General features: G+C 40.6%; 1 protein-coding gene across 1 annotated transcript; it reads left to right on the top strand.

Moving 5' to 3' along the window:
• The first annotated feature begins 2,338 nt into the window (after positions 1–2,338).
• SFT2D1 (SFT2 domain containing 1) lies at positions 2,339–17,656 on the top strand. The gene is made up of 8 exons (XM_081313113.1): positions 2,339–2,565; positions 9,426–9,512; positions 12,347–12,429; positions 12,996–13,077; positions 14,009–14,044; positions 14,400–14,458; positions 16,199–16,228; positions 17,002–17,656. Exons 1-8 carry the CDS (start codon positions 2,503–2,505, stop codon positions 17,039–17,041), a joined length of 480 nt encoding a protein of 159 aa, XP_081169239.1. The 5' UTR covers positions 2,339–2,502; the 3' UTR covers positions 17,042–17,656.
• Positions 17,657–17,896: the final 240 nt, after the last annotated feature.

The raw sequence follows: 17,896 nt of genomic DNA, 5'->3' as shown, positions 1-17,896 counted from the left end.
TGATTTCTGAATTACAGAAACTTAGCTCCTGGGATGTAGTCTGGTTGTACAGAAATTTTGTTCAGTTTTATTAGATAATGCACCCCTAAATACATTTATGGACTAATTCACCTTACAAGATGTTGAGACTATTCTCTATATGTTTGGAAGCACAGCAGCATGTGATGGTGACTGCCTCCAGATTTTATATAGCCATGGAATGGCCTTAATATAGAAAAGTAATTTTCTGAAACAAAGTTGTTGATCCATGATGTGATTTTTGTTTCCTCCTATTAATGCTAATGAGTCATAAAAAGAACACACAAAGAAAGCTGCATACATATCTTCCTCCTGTATGGATAAAGTTCTTGGTACTTTGGTTGCACTTGTGGCATACTAGCAAAAATATGCTCAGACTGACCAGTTGTCTCACCAATGAAGAAAGCTACTCGTGGAATGGGTGTGACTGAGGTTTTTCTATCTTTCTAAAAAAAAACTGGGAGACCATGAGTTCTAGTCCCATCATGGGCAAAAAAAGCTAATTCGATGACCTTTGGCCACTCACTGTCTCCCAAGTCTAGGAAGAATACTTGGGCAAGCCACTTGAAAAGTCAAGAAAATTGCAGGAACCAGCAAATGCAAGGAGTCAAAAATTGACTTAAAGCACAAAAGTGAAAATCAGAAATTATGAATTGGTATTATTGCAATCAGTGACTCAAAACCTTGGCAAGTTTAAGATGTCAGGACAGAAATGTTGATCTAGATTGTGTTGTATGTGAGCATATGAATTTATGGGTTGGTGATTAATATAAATTACGTTCCAGAATGCAATGGAATGAAAGAATCAGAGAAATGTTGGGGGAAACTATACAATGCTCTGAATGAATGTGATGGGGGCAGGGGTGATAACATTCAGTTAGGATACATGAATGGATAGGTAGAAACAAGATGAGACAATAGAGAAAACTGATTGGGACATTGAGGTGCCAGTATCAAAAAGGAATGTAAATGTCGGGTAATTTTGAAAAAAGTCTTTGAATAAGGCTATCTGAATGAATGAAGCTTTATTGTCAAAGTACAACCATGTATACATTGAGATTGACTGAGCCTCCCTTCGTGCCCCCCACAACTCACAGTAACAACAAACCCACCATCTTGTTATACCATATGAGCTAATTGCACAACACACCGGCCTCGCAAGTCAATCATACATAAAATTATTTCCCGTTCCAAGAGCCTGACAGCCCCTGGATAGAAGCTGTTCTTCAGCCTGTTTAGAAATTTTAGAATTTAGAAATATACATATTCATACAGAAAAGAAAAGGTGTGATTGATTTCACTGCTTAGGTGAATTAGTGAAAGATAAAGGTAATGCGAGGTTCTGAATATGGGCGTCATTGGGCAGTGTCAGGAGATTTTCCGTGAAATTATACTTAGCTTACGGTGCGGAAAATCCAGGGTTGCTCAGAGTCGACGACGACTTGCTGACACACAATCTATTGTTGCATTCTGCCTGTTCTGTGACAGTCCTACTGAAGGCATTTGTTTATTTTTAGGCGCTGAGGAATTCTGGCTGAGGAATTCTGGGAGTTGAAGTCCACAAGTCATAAAAGGGCCAAGTTTGAAGACCCCTGGTAGGTCCTGTGTTTATACCACAAAAACAGAACGGCCCTTCGCTTCATCAAGAGCAAGCAGGATTGAAACCCCATTTTTGTTACAAGACAAACTGCGCCTTCCAAGCCTCGCTCCCAACCTTATCAAAACAGCAGGCCTTTCTAGAGCAGCTCAAGCTCCGTGGGGTAGCTTGTCTCAGCGAGTTACGCTTTTTGCTTGGATCACTTTGGGCGGGTAGCTGGGCTGACAGCGGCGGACCGTAAATGCTGGAAGGGGTGGCGGCCTCGGAAGCGCCGATTGCTATCACAAAGAACATCAGAGCCCCAGCTCGCTGCCTGCAATTAGTGCAGGTTCGCATCCCACCAGGCTCAAAGGTTGACTCAGCCTTCCATCCTTCCGAGGTAGGTAAAATGAGGACCCAGATTGTTGGGGGCAATTAAGCTGACTTTGTAATAATGCCGCTTGGGGGGTTTATGAAAGCCCTAATAAGCAGGCATATACATAGAATGAAGGCTACTGCTAAGCTTGTAAGCCGCCCTGAGTCTTCGGAGAAGGGCGGGATATAAATGGAATTAAAATAAAATAAAATAAAATAAATAAAACTATGCGGAGGCCGCTACTCAACAGCATATACATACGGGGAGCAGGACTACCGGTAGCAATTATCCCGGGAGGAACCAGAAACTGCCTTCGCGAGCAAATTAGAAACCCAAGGCGAACCAGGGAATTCACAGGGGACGTTTCCAGGCCCCTCCCCGCCCCCTGAATTCCGGTTCCGTTCTCCCAGCTTCTGGTTTGACGCTTCCTTAAGAGCGAAGAGAAACCGTTCCAACCGAAGCGCCCAGGCTTGGCGGGGTTTGGGAGTTGTTTTTCGAAGTGATCAGAGGCGCGGAGGGGGCTGTTGCGGCGATGGAGAAGCTGCGGCGGGTGCTGAGAGGAGAGGACGACGAGGAGCAGGGCCTGACGGCGCAGGTGTGGCTTGGGGGGGGGCGGAAGGCGAGAGAGAGCCCCTTCGTATTTCCCGCTTTAGGTCCGGGGATTCTGGCCGGGTTTTCGGGCCGCCCTGGCGGGATGCACCGCTTCCTCAAGACCAGGGGTCTTCAAACTTGGCCCTTTTATGACTTGTGGACTTCAACTCCCAGAATTCCTCAGCCAGGCATGCTTGGCTGAGGAATTCTGGGAGTTGAAGTCCACAAGTCATAAAAGGGCCAAGTTTGAAGACCCTTGCTCAAGACTAACGCAGCGTTAGATTCCTGTGTATCGTTACTAGAGAGCAAGCAACTTGCAAACGCCAGTGGAGGATGGCTTTCTGGGAAATACGGATGGTACCGCCGCATGGAGTCTGTCCTCTGGTCAGGCTGGCCTCCTCTAGATTCCCTGGATCATAGGCTCCATCATTCTCTGCCGGCGGGGTCGTGTCAGTGCGGAGTATGGTATTTGTACACGGGGAAACGCTAGGCCAGGGGTCTTCAAACTTGGCCCTTTTTAATGACTTGTGGACTTCAACTCCCAGAATTCCTCAGCCAGCCTGCCTGGCTGAGGAATTCTGGGAGTTGAAGTCCACAAGTTTTAAAAGGGCCAAGCTTGAAGACTCCTGCGCTAGGCTATGAAATCTCAATCTAGTAGGCTACTCTGAATTAGCCAAATAAAGTGCCTCTCTCTTTCTCTCCCTTCCTCCTCCTCCCCCCCCCCCAACTGCTTTTACCAGTCTGGATGTCAGCAAGGAACAAAAAGCAATAGGGCTAAAAGAAGTTTGATTAAAACTGAGTCGGAGGGAAGTTATTGCCTGCTGAATGAAAATAAGAACTTGTATTATTTAGATGGCAGAGGGAAAGACCTGTAAATTATAATAGTTTTTATGTTTATTTTCAAAAAATGTTTTCTTCCATTATGACAGATACAGGCGGTGATGAATTGGTTATCAGGTTTTTGTCATGTGGGTTGATTCTGTTTAGCAGGTGGTGAGCAGAATGGTAAATCTCTGCTTTGGCTTCAGGGCTTATCAGATTTTATGCCTCCCTAGCATGTTTGGGAAAGGCCGCCTTCAGAAACCTTGGAAAGCTGTTGTCAGAAAATGTTGATGAGTTTCTTTTGTGATCTATGGAGCTGAAATGAAATGCTTCAGAAAGTTCAGTACAGCTTTTGATAGCTCTCTATCCAGCCTCTGTTTAATCACAAGACAATCTGTTCTATTGTAGAACAGCTGTTTTGGTCAGAATTTTTTTCCTCATGTTGAAATGAAATGTACTTCCTTGTAATGTAAATTAATTATGACTTGTCCTGATATCTGGGACGAACAATGCTCCTCATATTTCACATGTTCTTTCAATAACTGAAGTTAACTGTCAGGTTTCATTAGATGTTTCTCTTCTGGCTAAAAAGTACCAAATGCTCCCAACCATTTCTGGTAAGCTTTCCTTTCAGGCCCTTTATCATCTGGACCAGTGGTGGGATTCAAATATGTGAACAACTGGTTCTCTGTGTGGATGCCACTTCCGGAAGTCCATTCTGGGCCTGGGCAACAAAAAATTAGCTACCGGTTCTGCCGAAGTGGTGCGAACCAGCTGAATCCCACCACTGATCTGGACCATTATCTCCTAGATGCATAAAGGTAAAGGTAAAGGTTCCCCCGCACATGCGTGCTAGTCGTTTCCGACTCTAGGGGCCGGTGCTCATCTCCGTTTCAAAGCCGAAGAGCCAGCGCTTGTCCGAGGACATCTCCGTGGTCATGTGGCCGGCATGACTAGACGCCAAAGGCGCACGGAACGCTGTTACCTTCCCACCGTAGTGGTCCCTATTTTTCTACTTGCATTTTTACGTGCTTTCGAACTGCTAGGTTGGCAGAAGCTGGGACGAGTAACAGGCGCTCACTCTGTTACGCGGCACTCGGGATTCGACCCGCCAAACTGCCGACCTTCCGATCGACAAGCTCAGCGTCCTAACCCACTGAGCCACCGCGTCCCTATCCTAGATGCATAGCTGTTTACTATCATTTTTCCTAAATACAGTACCCAGAGCTTGATGGAATGCTCTAAGTGCAGCATGGCCATCACAACTAGAGGAACAATGACTTGTTTTGGTTTTGCCATTGTACGTATTTAATATAGATATGGATTGCATTTTTTGCAGCTGTATGACACTGCTGGTTCATTTTCATCTTTTGATCTATCCATTGCACATGTGCTGCTGCCTGACATAGTTCCCCACAACATATGCACTAAGATATTGCACAGATTATTATCCTGCACTATGCCACTCACCACTTCCAGATCAATGCAAGCCATTCACAAGCACTTAATGGGTATGATTGTTCAACTAGCTTTGTACCCACCTAAAGATAACAGAGAGAGCCAGCCTGGTGGAGTTGTTAATACATCAGGGTAGAAACCAGAAGACTGTGAGTTTTAATCCTTGTTTGGACACAAAGCCATCTGGGCAATGTTGGGCTAATGCTAATTGCTTTTTTTCAGTCTTAGGGCACGGGTGTCAAACTGCTGGCCCATGGGCTGGTTGCATCATATGGAGGCCGCGCCCAGCTCAGCTCCGGCAATGCAAAAAAAGTCGCAACACGTGACGCGGCAAGTTTGACACCCATTTCATAGGGAGTCAAGGGAAAACCGCTTCTAAAAAAAGTTGCAGGGACTCGTCCAGACAATCTCTGAGACTCAGGCACAGCTGAATGGGGTAAAAAGATAGCATGGCCCAGCCCACATTTTGATACTTTCTCTATTGAAACTCCATGAGAAATTTTTCAGATCTTTGTTGAATACAAAGTGTACCATATCCACTGCATTCCTGTGATCAACTATGGATCCATGGATGTTATCAATCTGTCTCATGATCCTGAGACGTTTAGTTTTAAGTGCAAATGCAAATAACTTATCTTTCCTAATTGCCATCATTCAATTGTACTGGAAGACCCTGAGGGCCAATACTGTGAAGGGGGGGGAGTTCTTCATATCATAAATGTTTTATACATTTCTATCATGCCCCTCTTGTATTTTTTTAAGCTGATTCAGTTTTAATTTTTCTTCATGGAGCTGTTCTACTTCCATCACTGCTATCTTCTTTTCTGTCTGTTTTAACACCAGAACTTCATACAGCATAATATTCCAAATGTCTGGTTGCAAGAAAAATTTATATAGACACACTTTGTTAATAGCAGTTTTGTTTTCGATTCTTTCTTAATTATCCCAGCATGGATGTATCTTTTTTCACAGCAACCACATAGTGTTTTTTGTTTGTTTGTTTGTTAAACAATATGTTTAACTACGTCATTCTTCAACTTCAGGATGTCATTTGAGTCCAGAAGCTAGCCATTTTTAGTATTGGATTCCAAAGTACTCCAAACCATGTTGTAGGAATTACATTCCCTCCTGCAATTAAGTAAATATGATTTCTTTCCTCAATTCACGCTCTCCTGATTTTTCATTGGGGGGAGATTTCTTTGATCCATTTAAGGCGAACAAAATTTCTTTAGATTTATTTATTTTATTTAAATTTATTTATATATTAAATATCTAAACACCTGTAGATATTTAGGAATGTGTAGATCTTATTCAGGGAAGAATAGCTTTCCTACATATACGCTTGTTAAGTTTTTTATATTCTTTTCTCTGTGCTGCCTATATAAGGATAAAGATTTGGACTGGAAAAGGTAAGCTATATACTATTATGGTTTGAAATTTTCCCATTCATTACTATGAATAAGGGGAAATCATTTCTAATCATTTGCCTTTAGTTACTGTGACAATTTTGAAAATTATATGTATATGTGTGCTTGTGTAGACTGTCTTCTTGAAAATTAAGATCTGGCTTTAGGAATTGCCACCTTGCAAATCACTGTGAAGGTTACATTAATTGCACCCACCTAATTGGTTCTTGATTTTGTTTGTTCTCTTTGTGTGATAGTTAAATTGTAATAGGATTCTTTCTATGTGCACATATAACTATTTATTAAGACCTAAACAAATAAATGGAACTGAACACTAATCTGTTCTGCCTTGTAATTTTTAAAACATGTTTATGGAAAATTCTGGACTCTTGAAAAAAATTGCCATTGATTGCATGAATAATTTTTGTTAGGATCTGCTAGCGGAGGTGTGTCAGTTTGATCCTGTTAGTTCTCTCTATTGCCTTCATTACTATAGATCATTGTATCCTTCTGAACTGCTTTTAGGGATTGGGTTAATTGTATTACAGGTTATGCTCCTTCCTTAGAGCAGAGGTCCCCAACCTATGGCCCACGGCTCTACTACCGGGCCGCGGCCTCTTGGCCAATGGGCCATGTGAGTGGCTGGCCAGTGCACGCTGGAGTGGCTGGCCAGTGCACGCTGGCCATGTACGCACGCTCACCCTGTGCTTGTGCCAATGCTAGCTGAGCTGTGAGCCTCTCGCTGGCGTTAGGCGAGCAGCGAGCCATGCACCGGCACTAGCAGCCCCATTTGCGGAGCTTGCATACTCACGGCCCTGTTCGCGCAGATGCAGCCACATTTGCATGTGTGCACACGCATGCATAAAGATGCCTGTCCCTTCCGTTCTCATCAGGCCGCCAACCCAGAAAGGTTGGCAACCCCTGCCTTAGAGAATGGTTCTATTTGGGCATGAGGAGAGCAGGAGAGATCAGTTTAATTGCTACATCCTTTGGGATACCACAAAATTGGTTCTTTTACATTTACATGAAGCCAATGGGAGGTTGTCCAGAGGTTTGATACTCAGTTTTACATTGCTACCTAAGGCTAGAGACTAATGGTGCTGTTGAATCCCCTTTGATGCCTGGAGGTCGTGAAGTTCTGAATGGGAGAGAATGGGTGTCAATAAATTTTATTAAGATGAAATTATTATTGGCCCATATTGGTCCATTGACGTTTCTTGATTGTCATGGCATTAACTGGAAAGAGTAGGTCTGCAACTTGAAGGTTCCTCTGAACTCACAGCTCCTGTGAAACAGCAGGTGGGGGTCATGGCTGGGGATGGAGGGGGTTTCCAGCTTAAGCTATTATACCAGTTGTCGAACCGATCAAGTGGAAGGATCTTATGCCCTCGTTAGCACTCACTTGGACTACTGCAACATGTTCTGAAGATCATTCAGAAGTTGCAGTTGAGTGAGAATATAGGAGCCCAAGGATGATATTCAATCAATATTTAGGCCCTCCACTGGTTTCCAACTAGCTTCTGGATGCAGTGAATGGCTTTGCGTCTCTTAATTGCAGGACTGCATTCTCCCATTGGTAATGGCTCGACTGGATAGACCTACTCGGGAAAAACTATTAATGATGACTGGTGAGGGGACCAAGGCAAAGTGGTGTTGCTTTTCAGTGGTTGCACAAATCCTTTGCAACACCTGTCAGTGGACATTTAGTTGGCTCCAATTCTGACTGCTTTCCAGAAACTGCTCTAAGCAGAACTTGACTGAAAGGCATTTTGGCCTTGATTCAATATTAATTTGGTTATTGTTTGATTAGAGATTTTGTAGAGATTTTGTAGTCTCTAAATGATAAGAACAATGCAGTATATTCACTCAACTAATTATATTCCCATATGTTCAATAAAAGTGAGGCAAAAAATTTTTGGACCATTTGCACTTACAGTTTAATAATGGAATTAGATTTTTGTTCTGATTAGTATTTTATGTATGCAGTGAATAACTTGATTGGGATACACACACACACACACACACAGTGTAATTTCAGCCTACCTTTTCTATTTAATTTCAATAAGTTTATGTATACTCTTAAACATATTATCAAAATAATTACTTGAAAAACAAGTTACATGTTTGAAAGTGGTACCTGCCTAAATATTATGTTGTCATCCATTTATTCCAAATGTTTCTAATGAATCACTTTTAGAAACAGAAATGTGAAAAAGCACTTTTATCACCAATAAGTAACATTCTAATTCTGCTAGTATTTTGTTCATCATACTGTAGTAAATAAAATAGAAATATATTGGTTTTTTGATTACTTCATTTATTTTACATAATTAAGGTTTTAGTCTGCCAGGATTCATTCTGTGATGCAAGTCTACATTTAGTTTTTTAAGTATTTAATTTAAAGTGAGTATGCAAGCTTGTCTTTGGAAAAATTAATAAATATTTACATATAAAGTGTATTTTTTAAAATCAATTTGTGAAATGGAATAATAATAATAATTTTATTTGTATACCGCCCTTCTCCCGAAGGACTCAGGGCGGTGAACAGGGCAAACATATAAAAATACAAAGATACAAAAGTTAAAAAAGAATTAAACGAAATGCCCAAGCTAAAACAATAAGTAAATATATTTAAAACAACAATAAAATCCCAACCCATCCGCCATCAGGCCAGGCCGGCTTGTTCGAACAAATAAGTCTTCAGATCGCGTCGGAAGGAGCGAAGGTCGGGTGCCATCCGGAGCTCAACCGGCAACCGATTCCATAAATCTGGGGCGCCCACAGAGAAGGACCTCCCCCTGGGGGCCACCAGACGACATTCTCTGACCGGTGGTACCCTGAGGAGGCCCTCTCTGTGGGAACGCACAGGGCGGAGGGAAGTTGACGCCGGCAGCAGGTGATCCCTAAGGTACTCCGGACCCATGCCATGTAGGGCCTTGAAAACCATTACCAGAACCTTGAATCTCACTCGGAAGACAACTGGGAGCCAATGCAGCTCACGGAGCAGAGGTGTAACATGGGAGTATCGGGAGACTCCCAACACAACTCTTGTGGCTTTAAGAGCAAGTGCCTTTCAGTTATTTATTTGAGCATTTTGATGTTTGCATTGGTAAAGATGTCTTATTAGTAAAGATTTCTGTCCTATTAAAATCTGATTTATTTATTTCTTCACCCATAGGTCCTTGATGCATCATCCCTGAGTTTTAGTACTCGAGTGAAATGGTTTGCAATATGTTTTGTATGCGGCGTTTTGTGTTCTCTCCTTGTAAGTAAATATTTCATATATTTTTATATGTTTTAATATTCATCTCTGTTCTTGGGCTAATATTGTATTGATATATGGAGTTGCTATAGAATGATTAGTCAATACCTTAGGAAAAAGTACATATTGCAGCCTCTAGTACTTTACCATATCGAAATACTAGCTTCTGCTGGGATACAGATTTTCTGCACGCAGGATATCATTTACTCAAAAAGCAGTCAGAAGAGTAGATTTGTAACCTTATAGTGCAGCCTTCCAGGTCTCTACATGTATTGGTTCACAAATTCTATCTTCCATACTGCTATTTATGGTGGCTTGGGGATGTCATAAATTATAGCCCAGTTATGTTTGAAGAGCACTGGGTTAGGGAAAGCAGATGCAAGAGTTACAGAGAACAAGGTTTTTTTTTCCTTTTTTTATATATAACTTTTGTATATATACTGTAGCTCATATAATTCCTAAAAAGAATTATCTGTAGCAAACCTAAATGTTCACTAGTGCCATCTTTTTAAGTCATCAAGAGAAAATTTTCAAGGCTATCAGAAAAAATCCTAGTCGATACCGGGATTTCATGAGTCAAGCCAATCTACCGTTTTACCCACTTACCTTAGGACCGCCACAGCCAGGCCTTCAATGCCCTGATTCGTATGCCTCGCCAGCCCACTACTTCTGCGGCTGCTTGCCGCCACTTGTACACATCATCCCTGGAAAGGCCTCTGCAGCCACGAAACGAGCTCTGGATTGACACGTGCGATGCCCTCCAGCTTCCATTTCACCATCAGAGGCCCTCTAGAAAGGCCTTTGCAGCCGAGAAATGGGCTCTGGATTGATGCATGCGGTGCCCACTGGTTTCCATTTTGCCGTCAGAAGCCTTCTGAAAAGGCCTCTACAGCCAAGAAAAGAATTCCAGATTGACACATGCGGTTCCTCCTAGCTTCCATTTTGCCGTCAGAAGCCTTCCAGAAAGACCTCTGCAGCCAAGAAATGAGCTCTGGATTGACATGTGCGGTGCCCCCCCCCCCGGCTTCCGTTTTGCCATCAGAGGCCAGGAGGCACCATGCATGTCAATCCGAAGCTCGTTTCCCATCTGCAGAAGCTTTTCCAGAAGGCCTCTGACGGCAAAACGGAGGCTGGGGGGCAATGCGCATAAGCAACATCGAGCAGCCGCAGAAGAAGTAAGCCAGTTAGACAGGTATTGGGGTGTGGAAGGCCTGGCTGCAACTGTGCTAAGGTAAGTGGGTGTGCGGAGCATGGGGCAGCTCCATCCCTTCCCCACCCTAGCTTGATTTTTACCCGTGTGCCTCGCTCCACCTCATGCAACCAGTGCAATGGAGTGGGTGGGGTCTTAAGTAGAGCTTATTTTGGGGATAGGGCTTATATTGGGCGCATGTGTAAACATCAAGCTAGGGCTTATTTTTGGGGAAACATGGTACATACAGAAACTGCTTTGATCACTTCCTATTAGTATTTCATATAATACAGACTTTCAGAACTGCGGTGCTGCTTTCTTCATTTTAAACTACCGTGCAATGATGGTAGAATTCGATGACCAACATTGCATGAACACAAATTGAAGCAAGAATAAATACAAAACGAAGACCAACCACTGCATGGTCTTCGTTTTTTATTTATTCTTGCTTCAATTTGTGCTCATGCAATGTCGGTCATCCATTCTAAAGGCCAAAGAGTTTGTAAGTTTGGCTACATATTCCTTCATCTCAATCAGATGCAACATTGGGGGAGGCTGGCTTCTGTGCCATTAACCAAAGGCCAGTGTTCCTCCTCTTCCTGCAGCTGGAAAAAGCTTTGGGTTTTTTACAAGTAAAGCAAACTGAGGAAGCAGAGAAGAAGATAACAGTGCTTGAGTTTGGGTGTACTTTAACCTAGCAGCTCTGATTAATGGCTGGAATGAGATCCAGGACAAAAGAGCAGAGGACTTTGCTTCAGGATTCAGGTTATCTTTAAAGCATAGGAATCAACTTCAGTTAGACATTAAGATTTAATTGATTCTGGATATGTTAGAATGAGCTTAAATGGACTCCAGAAGATGGTGGAAGACAGGAAGGCCTGGAGGAACGTTGTCCATAGGGTCGCGATGAGTCGGACACGACTTCGCAGCTAACAACAACAATGTTAGAAACCTTGTTCTCTACAATATTCCTGTTTCTATACATAAGGGCATTCTTGGAAATTTCAGATCTATTGAAAGCCATCTCTCTTCCAAGATCATGAATTACAATGAGAACAGTTTGCATGTACAGGTAGTCCTGACTTAAAATCATTCATTTAGTGACCGTTTGAATTTACAATAGCACTGAAAAAAGTGACATGACCATTTTTCACACAACCGTTGTCGGATGCCCATGGCCATGTGATCAGAATTCAGTCTCTTGGCAACTGGCATGTGCTTATGATGGTTGCCGTGTCCCAGGGTCACATGATCATCTTTTGCTACCGTCTGACAAGCAAAGTCAATGGGGAAGCTTGATTCACTTAACCGTGTTACTAATTTAACAACTGCAGTAATTAACAACTGTAGCAAGAAAGGCCACAAAATTGGGCAAAACTCAATCATTGCCTTGCTTATCGATGGAAATTTTGTGCTCAGTTGTGGTCTTGGTCAAGAACTACCTATATTTTATAAATTGGACTTAACACATTAATTTTTCTTAGTTCTTTTCAATAAAGTTTGGTTTCATTTGTTGCCCACTAAGACTTAACCCCGGAACGTTCAAGTTGTTAGAAAAGTATAATGCTCTAATAATATCTCTTGATTTTTTGGTTTGATAAAACTATAGACCTCCTCACAGTTGGCTTTTTTAATTTTACATGTGCAGGGGACAGGATTGCTCTGGCTTCCAAATGGAATAAAACTCTTTGCAGTGTTCTATACCTTGGGAAATATTGCTGCTTTAGCCAGGTATGGTTTTTTTTGTAGTCTTCTCTTTTTTAAATGAGATTTACCTGTTTCCACATTACTTGCAAAGGGCAAATAATTCTCTGTATATACAACTGAGCTCTTTTGAAATTTATTCTGTACAATTACCAGATGTTTTTTAAAAAAAACAGGAGACAGGACACGGGTGGGTTTTAACCAATGAATGCAATTTGAACTCATAATGGTAGGGAACAGTTCCCCCTCCCCATCTTCTGAGTACACCCTCAAAATTTGCGCTGTATCATTTTTATCCAGAGCTACACAGGCTGTACAGAGTGGAATGAAGGAAAAACATTGAATTCTATAAATTATTAGAGTCAGTGCTTTTTTTGTAAAAGAAAAAGGTGCCGGAACTCACACATGTCATCCAACCCGCCTTGCCTACCCTACAAGGTTCCATCCCAAAAAGGTGCTGGAACTCCGTTCTGAGCGTTCTATGAGAAAAAAAGCCCTGATTATAGTCAAATATGGGCAAAAGGGGACTGGGTGACCCTAACAGCTATGACTGAGAAGATAAAAAAAAATCTGATATTTTTTTTCTAAACTAGTACTTGCTTCTTGATGGGTCCACTGAAACAGCTGAAAAAGATGTTTGAACCAACAAGGTTAATTGTGACAATTATTATGCTGGTAAGTTAGTTTGTTTTAAATCAAGAAAAGAAACATAAAGTTCCAGATATTGATGTCCATTCATCAATACATAAATACAATGACACCAAAATTATAAAAAATGTTGCACTCAAATACTTAAGCAGTGGATTGCACTGCATGTTTTGTCACTTGCCCTCTCGACCCCTCTTTCCCAATGCTTCTGGTTGCATATTGACAATTAGAAAGCGTTTATCACTTCTATTATTTTAGCCTATTAGAGAATAACTGGACTTATTTGATTTGTTAAGCGATGTCTTTTGTGGATGAGCTATATTTGTCCTTTCATGAAATTTCTCTGGATAATGAGACAGAGTTACTGATCGGAAGCAAAGCTTTCTGAGAATTGCAGTGAATCTTTTGTAGGTTCTAGGACAATACATGGTTAACAACCACTGGTGCAGCAAATGTTCAAGGTTACAATGGCGTTGAGTGAGCAATAGTTATGATTGGTCCTCGGAAGGTCTGGCCATTCTAGCACACCTGTAGTTATGTGATGGCAACTGACTTGCATTTATGATGGTTGCAGCATCCTGCGGTCACATGATCATGATTTGTGACCTTCCCTAGCAGCTTCCCACAAACAAAGCCACTTGTCTGCCTGCTGGCTTCCTTGCAAGCTGCCTTGGATTTCGAAATGCCTGCCAGCTTCCCCACTGATTTTGTTGGAAGCCAGCAGGAAGTTGCAAGGAGGCGCTCACTTAATGCCCCACTATCCTCACAGGGACAGCAGAAACTGCAGGGATTGCCATTGCTAAGCAATGCAGTCATGGGATATTAACCATTTATGATTGTATCAGTTAGCAACAGAAATTCTGATCCCAACTGCAACCATAACTCGAGGACTACCAGTACTGCAAACCCTGTCCTACGTATATACACATTGATCTGGTTTTTGTTTTGTCTTGAGCAGCTTTCTTTGATCCTCACATTATTTGCTGCATTTTGGGTAAGTAGTATTCATCAAACATTTTGTGCATTTCAGCATGAATTTAATTGCTTTGGATGCTGTAGTTAGTGTCTTATTTAAGATTTGCCTTGTCTAGCTTAAGATATTAGACAAATGTAAATTCTGCCCAGTTTTTTGTTCTATTAAATAGGCGTAGATTGAATAATACTATGTCATTTAAGTCTGCATGCATGAGTGACCTTAATATTGTTGCTTATTCCCTCTAATAGAAAAGTGAAATTATGTGGCTGCCTGCTTTGCTTAATTTTCAGTCAGAAACAGAAGGTCCATGTTAAGACATTTTGTTCTTAAAATACTATCAAATTCAACACATGTTCCTTTTCCTCTTTCTTAGTGGCAAAAGAAAGGGTTAGCTCTGCTGTTCTGCATTTTGCAGTTTCTGGCAATGACCTGGTAAGGCTTTCTTTGAATTCTTATCATTTATTAGTCATGCAAATCCTTTATTGTTACAAGCCATGCAAATCCAATAGTGTAGTCACTTCATTTGTGATTGTGACTTGAAACATTGTGGATTCTTATTAGAACTAAAGAATAGAAATGTGTTTCAAATTGTTTTGGGGAACTCTGGGATTGCTTTGAAAATGTATTAGTCTCCAGAAAGTCTGGAGGTAGCTACTGGACTAATTAGCTGACCCCACCTCTCCCCCCTGCTTCCTTCTCCCCCCCCCATCTTTTAATTCATATTGTTGTACTTTCATTGTTTATTTTTAGCACTAGCAATAACACTTTACAGCCCTATCTAAGCGCTTTACAGAGCCAGCCTGTTGCCCCCAACAATCTGGGTCCTCATTTTACCGACCGTAAAAGGATGGAAGGCCGAGTCAACCTTAAATCAGTCAGAATTGAACTCCTGACAGTGAGCAGTGAGTTAGCCTGCAATATTGCACTCTAATCACTGTGCCACCAAAGCTCTTATTTTTATTGTTTCATTGTTTTGCAATTATTGTGCTTACATTTTTTTAAAATCATTTTCCCCATTTTACTATTGTAAAGCCACCCAGAGTAACCCTATGGCCAGATGGCCAGCAAATAAATTTAACAACGAAACAGAAATTCACTAACAAGAAGGTGATTTAAAGGATACTCTTTCCTTTACTGATGTGTTTCTTCAGTACGTAGTTGCATAGGAATTGTAGGATGTTCTGGAACATGTCACGCTAAGCAGGGTGTCTTACCATTTCTAGCTGGTGTATAGCTTGTATTTCTTTTGGGAAAGGATATATTTATTAAACACACCACAACAAATGTCATAGCATATTATGAACAAATGATGGTCATAATTTAAAGACTTGGCATTTCAGATATTGACCATAGATCAATCCTTTATTTATTTATTTACAGTATTATTACTATTCATTTTACAATATTTCTAGCCCGTCCCAGTCCAAATGGGATTGGTCAGGGTGTAAGAAATCCCAAAAAAATGCATAGAGAAAATGTAGAGAAAATAAAAATCAGTAGTAAAACAACAACAACAACAACCCCACCTCAATGCATCACAGTCACTTTTTATTTAACTGAAGGGCCAAATGCTGCCTGGAGTAGTGCTGCTTTGCCTTGTTTTTGGAATGTTCGTAGACTAGGGCCCCCCCATACCCTCAAGAGAAAACGTTCCTATTGAGAGGTGCTATTATAAGACCTGTCCCCTGGCCCAGATGGGCAACTTCAATTTCTTAATTTATACGCACACTGAATTTTGAATTAATTGACGGGGGAGGAGTAAAATCTTTTATTTACTAAACCTTCCTTCTAGAATGTTTATCAGTCAATAGCACCAATCACATTTTGTTTACTATTTTATTTTTCTACACGTTTAGAGCAAAATTTATTTTATTTTATTTATTTTATTTTAATTCCATTTATATCCCGCCCTTCTCCGAAGACTCAGGGCGGCTTACAAGCTTAGCAGTAGCCTTCATTCTATGTATATGCCTGCTTATTAGGGCTTTCACACACACCCCAAATCTGAAATGGACGGTAGAATTAGGAATCTTGTAGTGGTGTATCTATTGTTTTATTCTGAAGTATAACCCGAGTAGCTGATTACATGAAATTATTACAGTAGTAGACTGATTTCTCGGTGGACGGCTGCAAAAGGATGCTAAAATATAATGTCTCTTCTTCCTCTCTTAGGTATAGTCTGTCATACATCCCATATGCAAGGTAAGTTTGTGCAGTTATCTTATTATGTGGGAGGTAATCAGGTGTATTCTCAGTGGCAGCTACAGGTAGTCCTCGACTTACGACAAGTTATAACAGTCCTAAAAAAGTGATTTACGGGCATTTTTTACACTAATGACCGTTGCAGCCCCCCCATGGTCATATAATCAAAATTTGAATGCTTGGCAACTGGTTCATATTTATAACAGTTGCAGTGTTCCAGGGTCATGTGATCCCTTTTTGTGACCTTCTGATAAGCAAAGTCAAAAGGGGAAGCCAGATTCGCTTAAAAACTGGGTTATTAAAGACTGGTAATTCACTTAACAACTGTGGGAAGATAAAATTGTAAGATGGGGCAAAACTCACTTAACGTATGTCTTGCTTAGCAACAGAAATTTTGGGCTCAATTGTGGTCATAAGTTGAGGACTACCTGCATCTAGCACGTAGGTCTTCAGTATGAGGCCTGCCAAGCTTCAAACCTCAGTTGATTTTATTTTGTTAAATTCCTTGAACAAATTAATGTATTTGAAGTCAAATGCAAATTAAAATCGCCATTACAATGGCTATAAAATGTTGATTTTTTAAAAAAATGAATGCTTGGTTATAAAATTGCACAATGGTTGTCTGAAATGGTATCATTTTGCATGCATCAAGGATAGGGAAAGGGAAGGCTTTTTAAATTAGAAGTTAATTTGTATACCACTTGGTAAAGCCTTAAAAATCAATGCATCATATCTACAAGCTACACATAGTAATTTTTCTTTTTCTTTTAAAGGGATGCTATATTGAAATGCTTCACTTCCTGTCTAAGTTAAAGAGAAGCGGAACTTTTTCCAGTGCTTGGAAACCTACATCATTTCTCTTAGGTTTATTCCAAGTGGTTCAGGTCCTGAAACAGTGACAGCCTTCTTCACAAGGGGATTAAATTGTATTAGCAGAAGAACCTTTAAAAAAATGTACAAAACCAGGGCATTGACCCCTCAATCCATGCTTGTTCTAAAAATATTTTTTTTACTCCCTCAGTGGTCTTAAAATTGTTGGATGAAAGTCTGCTAACATGATTTAACCTTAAAATTATATGGTTGTTGAGTTTCAGGTAAAATGCATGTAAATACATGTTCCTTATTTTGTATATTTATCTTTCCAATTCATCTATTTGTTTTATTTTCCAAAGTCCTATTAAATTGCAAATTGTAAAATGAAGAATTACACTATGTTATAGCTACTGGGCCTCTTCAGAAATTATTAACAGTGGATAGCATGGGGAAAAATGAGACTATATAAGAAATGTGCTTTCCAAATTCAGGAACTTTGTGTTATTCCTTTATTTTAAATGCCAACTTTTTATACTGTGATACTTAAAGCACATTTAACTAAAAGTAATATATTAAACCAATCATTAAAATATTTAAAATTATGCAGTCTAATGGTATTTATGGTTGAGCTGTTCTGTAGATTATATTAGTGCTGTTAGAACTACCATTAAATTACTTGGGTCAGGCTCAAACATAGGTTAATGTTTACATTTTGCTTATTTTAAACAGTAAGTAATATCTACTTATATACTCACAAATTATCTATAGCATGCCCACTTTCTTTTCTGTAACTTTAGAATTAATCTCCCGTACACACATCTTCCAATGCCAGTAATGGTCTTGGAAGAGGAAACA

The sequence above is a fragment of the Vipera berus genome (assembly GCF_964194415.1).
Source record: "Vipera berus genome assembly, chromosome: 1".
Taxonomy (NCBI): Eukaryota; Metazoa; Chordata; class Lepidosauria; order Squamata; family Viperidae; genus Vipera; species Vipera berus.
The sequence above is the reverse complement of the archived record's forward strand: the minus strand, read 5'-3'. Positions and strand labels throughout refer to the sequence as shown.